This window comes from Lycorma delicatula, chromosome 8, assembly GCF_047948215.1.
Source record: "Lycorma delicatula isolate Av1 chromosome 8, ASM4794821v1, whole genome shotgun sequence".
Taxonomy (NCBI): Eukaryota; Metazoa; Arthropoda; class Insecta; order Hemiptera; family Fulgoridae; genus Lycorma; species Lycorma delicatula.
Genome location: NC_134462.1, coordinates 60,733,498 through 60,746,252, shown reverse-complemented (window position 1 = coordinate 60,746,252; position 12,755 = coordinate 60,733,498). Strand labels below are relative to the sequence as shown.

The following is a 12,755-nucleotide window of genomic DNA, read 5'->3' as shown; positions in this document are numbered from 1 at the left end:
ATATAACAAATAAGTGAGAAGTTTTCTTATTTTCACGAGTTTTACCATTCTTCATTTGGAACTTTGTCTTAAAATTATAATAGTAAATAAATAAAGAATTCTGAAAATATTACAATTTACATAAAAATTACATACCATTGTTCCAACTTATCTCTGTCTTGCACTTTGTCAACCCAAGCGGGCACCGACCTCATAGTTATTGCAGTGACTAAACGTACATATTAATAGTGCATACACATTTTAATAATTATTTCGCTGATGATAACGATATTTTTCAAAATTTACAATACAATTCCGGTAAAGTGAGGTTTTGATATGGAAAATAAAGGTTAACAAAAAACTACTTGTTAAATAACCAAAACATTTTCCGTTACCTAGGCAACAAACAAAAGGTTTCAAACTCGTTTTTCGGCGAGATCTCGAGAACCACGAGAATTTTAAAAGTCGCGTCGCACACATCGTTCGCATCGATGAATCGATTGTTGTAACGATTATTTAAAATGTGGTTAATTATTTGTACATCGGTATTTACAACTGTCTATTGACTATTTTAATACGTTTACTAAATTAATTATCAGCATCTGCTTCACTGAAGTTTCCTGTGGCAAACTCTATAAGAGTTATATTGGAATCACTACTGAAGATGCTGTTAATAAACTACAAAAGGTTTTTGAAGAATGGATTCCATTAATTTTGATAGTGAGTCCTTATAATTTTTAATAAATTAAAGTGTTATGTTTCATAATGGAGACCAAAAAGAACTCTTTAACGAGGGAGAGGCTTCATGAAAATTTACCGATTTATATTATTACTCTAAAAATTAAGAAGCAAATAAGTGAAATTTTATTAAAGACTGTTCCTACTCTGAACTGTATTTGTTTTTTATAGTACAAAAAATATAATGTAATTTCTATTAGGTAGAAACTAAATCCTAACTGGTAGATATTTAAATAGGTCTTAAAATACTAGTTTACTATACTACTAGTACTAGTTTAGTTTAAAATACTAGTTTTTTTCCTACATTTTGCCTATTCTTCTGTTTTGTTACACAAGTTTGGTTATTTGTGGCTTATTTACTATATCAGGTTTAAGTTTAGTATGTTCTATTTCTTTTATAGTTGCTGATTGTTTTGTTTCTTCTGGTCTTTCTTATTTAATTGACATTTATGATCATTTAGGTAGACATCGATTTTTTATTGTTAAGGGTCTTTTAAATTATTTGCCTTTTCTGACATTTTTCTGATTATTATTTTGTGTGGAACGTTTTATTCCTTATTTCCTAAGTACTATATTAATAGGAATGTTTAATCCTTAATGTACTGGGCTTTAAAATAGTTGGTCTTGGGTTGTAATTACAGCAAGAATGTTTTCTTGCTGTAATCAAGCATTTCATCTAACACATTTAAAAGCATTAAGTTGTTAAAATTAAAAAGTAAATAAAAATGTTTAGTCTAAAGTGTTATTTGTATGAAATAAAATAACACTGTAGCTTAAGTGCCGAAGACTAATTTTCTTTCCTCCGAAAAATATGGAAGAAATACCTATTCTCAGTACCTGAACCAGGAAAATGAGGTGCCAGCTGTTATCAGGTTTTTCTCTTTAAGTCTCAAACCAAGCAATTCTAAATTCTCTTTGGTCAGATGTAAGTCTCAAACCAGACTGTGAATGAAGCTCTGGTGCACAGCTATCTCCAGGTTCATACTTTATCTTCATTCAAATCTCTTGTGAAACCATCTATTGCAGGTAAATTTTCTGGTGGAATTGGCACTGGTACTTCTGGACCATGAGTAAGCAAGTGTAAAGCGGATGGCATATTTGGATAGACGATTTCTATTCTTTTATTCTTCAAATTGAAACCATGAACACCAGTCGAACAAAAGTAACAATCATTGGTGTAATTTCATGGCTCTTGCCACACCATTGGAACTCCAGATCTGAATGCTTCTTGTTCACCCTTTGACCACCATCTAAGTCCTTCAACACATGTGTAGCAAACATAGTAGGGTGCCCAAGTTTTGTCTTGATCTCCTATTTTCACTGCAAAATACATGAGGTACACTTGTTGAACGAAATACCACAAATGTAACAAAAAGAATCTGTAGAATTAAATTTTTGTAGCCTCTTGAAGCCATTTTGAAACGGAAATTGTGCTTTATGGCCTGAAAATATATTTCCCACTTACAAAAACACGTTTGGTTACAAAGGATGGAAAAAAACTCGATTTACGCATGCTGATGGTTGAAACAGCACTGCATAGTATTAAGTCTTGTCGTAACCTGGCGGCCAAGCTCTTCTGCCATCTTAAGAGGTCTGTAAATAAAGTAATGAGACTTTTTGGCAGCCTAAGTGGCAACACTGTAAAGTTACTAGTAAACATATGGTTATATGAACAGCTGATTTATATTAGGTATTAATATTTTTAGTCTATTGTTGCCACATGAGACGTAAACAAACTTTTGTTTAACAAGTTTTTAACTTTTAACAAGTTTTTGTTGTGCGTTACAAAAATGAGTGATACTAATTATGTGTGATACTAATTATGAGCAAAGTTGTCCAAAACTCTGAGAATGCTACTGAAACTTTTTCAAAATTCGAAAGGGTGTATGGAGCAGATACTCTGTCATGAGCCCAAGTTTTTAGGTGGTTTAAAGCATTTTCAGTTGGACGATAATCAGTTGTGCATGATCCATGCTTTGGAAGACAGTTAATGTCAAAAAGTGACGACAATGTTGAGTGAATCAGAGACTTGATACAATACGATCTGTGATTAACTGTCAGAATGATCGCAGGACAATTGAATTTGAATCACACCACAGTCCATAAAATTTTGACAAATGTATTGGATATGAAAAAGGTTTATGCAAAATTAGTCCCAAAAAACCTCACTGTTGAACAGAAAACAATAGGGTGGATGTGTCGCAATCTTCTAGGGTGAATTGAAACTGATACTGATTTTCTAAAAAAATGTTATTACTGGTGATGAACCTTGGATATTTGAGTACAAAACAACAGAGCAAGGAAACAATGCCAGAGTAAGAAGTGTTACACTTCAAACTCACCAAGTACCAAAAAGAAAAAATGAGCAAATCAAAACCACGATAATTTGTTTCTTCAATAGTAATGGCATTGCCCATAAGGAGTTTTTGCCTATAGGACAGTCTGTAAATCAATATGTTTACCAAGAAACGAAAGACTGAGGAAAAGAGTTGCCTGCATGAGACCAGCCATCAAAGACAACTGGCTGCTGCATCATTACAGTGCACATTGTCACACTTCACTCCTCAGTTAAGTTCCTCAACCACCTTATTCACCTGACTTAAGTCCCTGCGACTTTTTCCTGTTTCCAACTTTAAAAAAATGGTCTCCAAAATGGTGTCCTTTTGGAACAATAGAAAACATTAAAAAAAAATGTTACCGACCATCTGAGGGATATCCTGGTTTCTGAGTTCCAACACTGCTATGAAGAGTGGGAAAATTATTTGAAGTGTTATTTGGCTTTCCAAGGGAACTATTTCGAAGGTGATGGAGTCCATGTATAATTGGATTGTAAATAAAAAGTTTTTCTGAACCAGTCTCATTACATTATTTACAGACCTCGTATTATATTAATTAATTATAAAAAATCATTTTATATCTATTTCATTGTATCACATTTTTGCAATCCTCTTAGTCCATCACAAGCATTATTTTTTTTTTGCCACTGGGCTGGTCTAGTGGTTAGTTGTTGACATCAGTTGTTAAACAGCTGATTTTGAAAGTTCTCAGCTTCAAATCCTAGTAAAAGGTAGTTGCTTTTAAATGGATTTGAATACTAGACAGAGGATATCAGAGTACTTTGGTGTTGGGGTTCAATTAACCACACGGGAATGGTCAGCCTGAGTCTGTACAAACTACACTTCATTTACACATCATACATATCCTCATCTCACTGGGTTGTGGGGGTTGCTTATTTTTCACTAATTGAACAGATTGCTATATACGCATTAGGAAAATAAAAAAATAAAAATGTTTAATTTTTGAAGATTACTTTAGCTTACGGAATTTGAATTAAATTGTTACAGGTATGAGTGAATCACAACTTTTTTTTCTAGTAAGATATTACAAAATTTAAACTATTGTATTTTATATGAAATAATTTAGAAAAACCGGATTTGCCAATTTGATGGTATGTAAATATTTTTTTCAGAATTAGACTACTTTTTACATGAAGATGATATTCTTGGAACAGATTATTCAGGAATAAAGGGTAAATAGCAAGGCAATCAGTAAATATAAAATATTTAAATTTATAACTTTTATACTAAGTGAAGTCAGAGTAGATGATGTTTTGTTTCCCACCGATAAGGATATCGTATTTTGTAGTATTACATTATCTGTCCTAGATTTTTTTATGGTGACATTTGCAAAGGATTTGAGATAAAGATTTGCTTTAATTAGTAGTAACGGTATTTATTTTAAGAATGAGAATCATTTACATTTTAATATTTGGCTACTGATATACTGCTATTGGTTAAGAAGGAGTTGATGAACTTTACTCCTTCACTTTCCCTAGTAAGCCTGATATGTTATATAAAACTATTTGAAATTTATCTATTGGCTTATGTGAAGAAATTTTCCAAGGAATTGGGTAGTTTGAAATTTAGTTGATTATTCACTATTTCTGTGTAGAAAAATTGAACTCTTACGTCATCAGTCTAGTTATATAATCAATATAAAACTGTAGATTATGAATTATATATAAAAACTATAATTTTTAATCTACATATAAATTTCTCCAAACAGTTTTTTAGCTACTGCTGGGACTGGTTATGTGTGTTAAGGTATATGCAATTACTGCTACAGGCTTCCCAGGCCTGACTGCTGTAATGTAAGTGTAAATGTACCGGTAAACAAAGTCCAAAATAGATTCAGGTCTACGACTCCTGAGATGTGTAGTTAATTATACTAAACACAAAACTCACCACCAAAGAACACCAGTATACATAGTCTAGCGTTCAAAACCATATAAAAGTAACTTTGCCTTTACAAGGACTTGACACTTAGAACTCTCGACTTCAAAAATCAGCAGATTTTGTGATAACGAGTTTAACTACTAGAGTAACCTGGTGGGTTAATCTAAATATATATATTTATATGTAGATTATAGTTCTTTATTTATAGCCAGCTATTATCATATCTCTTTTGTAGAAAACCAAAGAAAAAAGTGCATATCCACTGTCATTGTGGCCATGCCACTACTCCTAGAACAAAGGGTCATATAGGGGAACCCACCAGGTTGGTCTAGTGGTCATCACAAATCAGCTGATTTCAAAGTCGAGAGTTCTAAGATTCAAATTCTAGTAAAGGCAGTTACTTTTACATGGATTTGAATACTAGATTGTGGATACTGGTGTTCTTTGGTAGTTGAGTTTCAATTAACTACACATCTCAGGAGTGGTCGACCTGAGACTGAACAAGAATACACTTCATTTATATTCATACCTATCATATTCATTCTCTGAAGTAATACCTTATGGTAGTTCCAGAGGTAAGCAGAAAAAGAAAAGGTCATATAGCAGAGTACGAGAGTATGAATTGAATCTAAAATAAAAGCAGTTCTTTGATCAATTTCTCAATATCTTATCTGATATAAAAAGCTGTTTTAAAGCTTGGAAGAAATATAAATCTGTGACACAAAATGTTTACTATTGTGTTCTATAAAGGGCCACTGAGATGTCATTTACTATACGTTGTTTTCTGATTATCTGGTCTGCAGTTATAGAAGGAAGTCTTTTGTATTCTTTGATGAATTCATATCCTGTGGATAAGTCTCTGTATTATGTCCATATATTTTGTGGAAGCACTAAGCCTGGGAGGGAGTCTTGGCACAAGAGAATTGTTACCTTCTTTCCACGTCATCTTGGTATCAATCTATACTTATATAGCTTACGTGCAAAATTTGTAGACAAACATAACATTAAATCATGAAATAATGTATAAGGAATTGTTTAATGATGTTACAAAAGAAAGTATGTGGTTTTGGGAATGTACATACATCAGCAGTTCTAATAATGTGTGCTTAGCCAAGAATTGAAGAACATCACTTTCTTTTCCCTTTGAGAAGAAAATACCCAGTTAATGGCGCGTTATCGACACAGAAATGCTTGCAGTAAGATTAGTATCCATCAAGATTAGTAGCTATATACATGCAGTTTTATCACTTACAAGAGAAATAGAGAAAATCTTTCTAAATGTAAATGTTGCATACAGCTACAAAAAGAATTACTTAGAACAGTGTTTAGATATGATTAAGGAAAGTTCAGAATAAAAATTACTTCAATGGGCATTTTTAATTTTTATTGAAATAAAAACGACAAACAAGTAGTTCCCTTATACAATATGGAGTTTAAACTCCTATCTTCACTTCCTGTTACTTTAGAATATTAAGTTTTTTATTTATTTCATTTGTTTTTTTTTTTTTTTTTTGTTAAAAATGAGCAGTCTACGTATTATATAATGCTCATAGTAAGTCAACAAAATATAATAATTGTATAATTATTATTACGCATTATATATTTATTATTACTTCAAAGTAACTTATATAATTTTTACATCATTATTATTATTCTTATCTTTATAATTATTATTATTATTTTATTCATCGTGTATATACAATAATGCATTTTTAAAAAGATCTGTACTTTTGACATTAACATAACTATAAAATACTATCCATTTTCACTTGCTAAGAGGTTCATCTTTTTACAATTAAAATGGCCGATTCACTTAGCAAAAGAAAATATTTTTTTATTTATAAAAAATTTAAGGACGAGAGTTGGTAGTAGTGTAATTGTGCCCCACAAATGAGACAAATAAATACTTTTTAATACATTATTATTTTATATAATTGGATATTCTGAATAATAAACTAATTCTTATATATCAAGGTGAAAAATACTTTTATATCAGTGTATGCATAAGCATGTAAAAAATTTCCTTTTTTTTATTTTTTTTTGTTAAAAAAAAATTTCTGTTAACAAAATGTAGTTATTAATTATAAATCTATACTCTGTAGAATTGTGATGTAGCATCTGAAATTTGTTATTTACTACTTTATCTGTTCAAATTGTAATGCAAAATTATTACTTTATATTATCATTAATAACAATATAATTTATATTTTTATTTACAACAAATATACTTTAGTTTTTTTTTTAATTTACCTTGTGTTTTATTATATTTTCAAGAAATAATAAGAATAATGTTTGGGCATTATTTTTTGTATTAAGGTCAGGTTAAATTAGATTACATTCTGTTTTTCTAAAATCTATTGAAATCTGTTAATTTTATATAGTAAAATATACAAATGTATTCTCAGTTATAATGCTTTGTTTTATTATCAGAAATTTAAAATTAAATTTATTATATAATTATTTAAATACTGTAATTTTAATAATTTATTAATGTGTGAGTAATACATTTTGGAATAATATTTCATTTTATGTTTACTAGCTACAATTCTTATATATTCATGCGATGAACGTTTTTCTAAGTAAAAAAATAATTACAAGAAGTCTATTATTATTAGTTAATTAGTAATTATATTATTTAATCATTGAGCAAACTATTTTAATATAGTTTTATAAAATGATAAATTATTTTACCTTATAATCTATTTCATTATAATAATACTAATAATAACAATAATAATAATTATTCATATTATTTGTGTTTATTCATAATACGTGAATCAAAAATTATTATTACTATTATTATTGTTACTATTATCATTATTATCATTATCATTATTTTAATTATTATTATCGTAGTATATTAACATCCAACTCTCGTACCAATTGGTTATTTCTATATTTTGTTTTTTTTTTAATATTTTTTTTGCAGGACACAGTATTTGTTGTGCTATGCAAAATATATATATTCATTAATATATTCAATTAATTATTTAGAATTAATTATAATGTTTCTATATTTCTAATTATATCTTAAACAATACTGACATGATGAGATGGTATCATTAAAATTGCAATTGTGTGTGTATGTTTGTATGTGCACATGTGTTTTGTTTTTTGTAAATGAATACTTGTACTTGTTTATGTAAAATATAATTCTTTATGGTAAGAAGTCTGATATTATTGAGTTATTTTAAATGTTTGTACTTTCTGAAAGGCGGTAAGGATTATGATATAATTTTTTATATTTTCTGTTGGTTTAAGAATTTCCTATCTCTATACCGATTTTTTAAATTTGTGTATTTTCTTTTTTTTATATACTTATCACTTGTTAATGCTTTGAGTTTTTACCCAATAATTTACAATATATCTATAAAGTGAAAAAAATAAGACATGTTTTTTCTAAAAAAAAAACATGGCCCTTCAAAAGAATGAGAATGTAAATGCTTACAAAAATATTATTATAAATTCATATCTGGTAGCCATACTTCATTCTATTTCTTTTGTCTGCTTGGTGTTTGAGAGAGCGGTCTGCAATGATGCTCATTATTTTCTGTCTAGTTTATTTGTTAATTTATAGTTACATACCAAATTCCAGTTTAATAATGAAAGAAATTAAAATTGTAATGTTAAAAGAGAAAAATACTACTTTTGATTGGTTTTCATGATAATGAAATTCTGTTTTCTATTGTTGTTAGTTATTTTGTTAAATTATAATGAAAATTAAGACCAGTTCTGTATTTGAAAATGTCTTTTAAAAACTGATAATTATAATCAGTATATTTCATATATTCGATTTTATGCTGTTCCATTACCCATTAAAAACTGTTATTTTTCTAACAATGATGTGAATTGAGCAGTTCTATAACTATTACTGTTGTTGTATAACAATAAGATTTATGAAATCTGTTTATTTTACATATGTTGGTTAATAAAATACAAATTAAACTTAGGATTTATTACTTGAAATAAGGCCTAATAACTACTATGAGATCCTTAATTGATGCAATCATATGTAGTGTGACTTTCCCTATTCTCTACCACTCAATTTTTTATTTCTTCATCTGTTTTCCCATGGATACTATCATGGGATAATGTCATGTGCTTGGCAGCTCCATCTATGGTGCAATGGTGGCATCTATAGTAGTGACAGAGCAGGACTTATTTTTTTTTTTTTTAGGTAGGTGTCAATAGTGTTTGTGAATTCTGTTTCCTACATAAGGATTCCAAGCCAAATTAGTGGTTAAAGTGCCTAAGCAGTTAAACCAAGCATATTCCTATTCCTAAAATATAAATATTACATATGATAATAATTTAATTTATTTGCAAGACAATAAACTGGTGTGAATTGATTGCCTACTACTTCTACCCTTTATTCTTATTTTTTCTTGATCATTTCCCCCCTGGATGCATACTGTAATGGTTAGTTCAGCTGCTACACTGGCTCTATCATAGTACCATGTACTGTCTTGTGTCAGACAACCATACGGTCACCTGATTTCTTAGTAGAGATTCACAGAAATATTCTTTCAAAGGATTTTTTCCTGTGGAGAGAACTGGAGGAACAGCCTGATTAACAACTGGGTGAAGCTTGGTTTTCTTTTTCTCTTATTATCAAAATCTAGTTGTAACAGACTTTATTAAGTGTATTGTTATAGAATGACAAAATTTCACTGTTAGAGAATGGATGCTCTATACTCTTGTGTGAAAATTAATGTTATCTACTTTGTATTGTTTTCTGGATTCAATGATATTAAAGTAATGTATTGTACACATTTTGAAATAGAATTGTAAAAGAGATTATACAAAAACTGTTTATAAAAAAAACAAAAATTTAAAACTAGATGTCATTTTGATTGTTAATTATTAACAAAACATATATTCTAATTAATAAAAATTAATATGAAAGCAAAACAATTAAAGAAGGATATGAAAGAAAAACTAACTATTAAAAATTATTGCAATTATGGTATTTTTTTATGTTATTTTATATTTGTTTGGTTTATTTTTATAAATTTTCTTACCTTTATTAATTCCTCTGTCTTTGCATTTTAATTCCTCTTTTTTGCGATTGTTTAATGATTGAAATGCACATCTAGTTTTAGATTGTTATTTATTTTTTTACAGTTTTTGAGTATTTTACTCTATATAACTAATTTAATAAATTATAATTAATTATTAATTAGAGTATTGTAAGTTTATTAGATTATTCTATACTCAATATTTTTTAAACTGTTAACTTTTATTGATTTATTTTTATGGTTTCCTTTAGCTCATATACTTCTATTTCTTGTTTTGTATTCTATACATAACTTTCCTAATATTTGGTTTTTTTTTTGCAAAATATTAGTCCAAGAAGTATTTTATATGAAAGAATGTAACAATGTGTGTTAAATATGATTATTAAATATTATAAAAAATAAAGCAAATATTTAAATATAAAATTTGCAATAAAAATAAATATTTGTCCATCCTTCACAGAGAAACCATATTCCATGAAATTATTTCAGGGTCTTACTATGACATTACTTTAATGGCATTAAATACATTGTATGACATTCCATATGTTTACTGCATTGTGATTTATAAGAGGTAGCAGAAAAACTGTTAACATTTTAGTGAAAAATTTTCATTTATTATTTTATTTCATGTGTGTTTTTTTTATCCAGAATTCTTACCATATTTGTATTAGTTGCTTTGTTTTTTTACATAAGTATTAGTAAAAGATAGGAAAAAGAAAGTAATGATAAACATGATGTTCTTTTTGTAAATGTTTATGTGTGGATATAATTTAGTGTTCAGTATGGATGTATATATATATATATATATATATATATATATGAAAATGTATGTGTAGATACTAAGCTATATTTTTGTCTACTAAATTTGGTTCATCATTAAACTATAAACAGTGTTCAATATTTAGATTAAAATAGTATATATGGCATTGTACAGGTGCTGATTCAGAAAAGAAGTATTGCTATATTATTAGCCGTTACAAAAAAACAAACATATGGCAAGCACCTTTCTACAATATTTGGACTTTCGTCAGCATCATGAAACGATTGAGCAATGCGATTGGTTTTTTCCAATTACAACAAATAAATACATAAAAGAAATAATAAAATGTTAGTTTTACAAAATAAATAAAACAAACATCTTTAAAACATTTACGATGTTACATACAATTAAATGTAATTACGTGACAGCATTTGTCTTTCCTCTTAAACTAATTACAGATTACAGTTAGTAATAATTATTTTTTTAAATAATAAATTGTCATTAATTATAATACTTATAAATATGAATCTATAAAATAATTTTAATATTATTATAAATATATTATATTCATTTCTATACTAAATAAACAATAATACACTAAATTTAAAAACAATCATCCATTATAAATTAAAAAAAAAAAGGTAAATTATAAAAAAATATTAATTTAGATAACGGTTGTAATATAAGCCATCCCTAATTTTTTTATTAATATATCCTAATATATATATATATATTTATATTTCTTTTATTTATATACCAGTAGAAGGGTTAGGGGATTTTAAAAATATTTACAGGGAATTATATTATTTAATGTACAGTTTATATATATATATATATATATATATATATATATATATTATAATTTTGTTTATATTTCCTTTTAAAACACAGCCTATGTGCTAGTATTTTACAGATTTATATATATATATATATATATATATATATATATATATATGTTGTTTCATTTTATATATATATATTTTTTTTACTTAATAATAACTTCAAATTAATTTTAAAAATATTATGTACCATAATTAATTAATATTAATAATAGTTTATATAAAATTTCTAACATTTCTAATTTTATACAGAAGTTGTGATGATAGTGTTAACATTTAATGTTTGGTTTTTTGTTTGTATACACATACACACACACACACACACACACACACACAATGTGTGTGTGTACACGTGCATTTGTGTATATATAAAACACATTTAGTATACTGTGTGTATGTGTATGTGTGTGTGTGTGTGTGTGTGTGTGTGTGTGTGTGTGTGTGTGTGTGTGTGTGTGTGTGTACATGTGCATTCGTGTATATATAAAACACATTTAGTATACTGTGTGTATGTGTGTGTTTACATATTTTTTAAACTAAAAACTACTTTTTCATATTAAATTATTTTAAGGAAAAATTACTAGGAAGTAACTAATTTAGAAAAGTGGAAATTAAAGAAAAATATTGTTTCAAGAATGTTTTTTATTATTGCTTTTCATTAGTATAATATTTGTAATTTACAAATTAAAATTACTAGTATTAATTTATATTTCCTTATTATTATTATTTTTTTAATTTGTTTCTCTAATTAGTTTTTAAAAATCATATTTAATGTCTTTTTCTAATAAATTAGAGGACAATGCTACATTCTTTAAACAATCATAGAAGTATTATTGATTTAAAATTAAAAAAAAATATATATTACGCTAGTTTAAATGGTAAAAAACTAAAGAAATAACAATATGTGATTTTTTCATTGACATTTTCTGAGAAAAATAAATTTAATATTGTTTTAGTATTGTTAACAAATTTACATTTTTATAAAATAATGCAATGCTGAATGTAAAACAGATTTTACACTATTTCCAGGTGCCAGTTCAGAAGTAATTGAATCTTTAGTAGTGATTGTGTTTTATTTTTATTTTATTATAATAAAATTGTTAATTTTTCCCATATTCCCTTTTATATTTAATGTATTATTTTGTGCCTGCAATTTTTGCATTAGTTGTGTATTACAAAACAATTT

At 27.2% G+C, this 12,755-nt stretch overlaps 1 protein-coding gene across 1 annotated transcript in view; it reads right to left on the bottom strand.

Moving 5' to 3' along the window:
• Oseg1 (intraflagellar transport protein Oseg1) overlaps window positions 1-392 on the bottom strand; it is a 32,016-nt gene extending 31,624 nt beyond the window's left edge. The window contains exon 1 of the mRNA XM_075373605.1: window positions 136-392. Coding sequence (XP_075229720.1) covers window positions 136-194 — 59 coding nt within the window. The 5' untranslated portion in view covers window positions 195-392. The remainder of the gene's footprint in view (window positions 1-135) is intronic.
• Window positions 393-12,755: the final 12,363 nt, after the last annotated feature.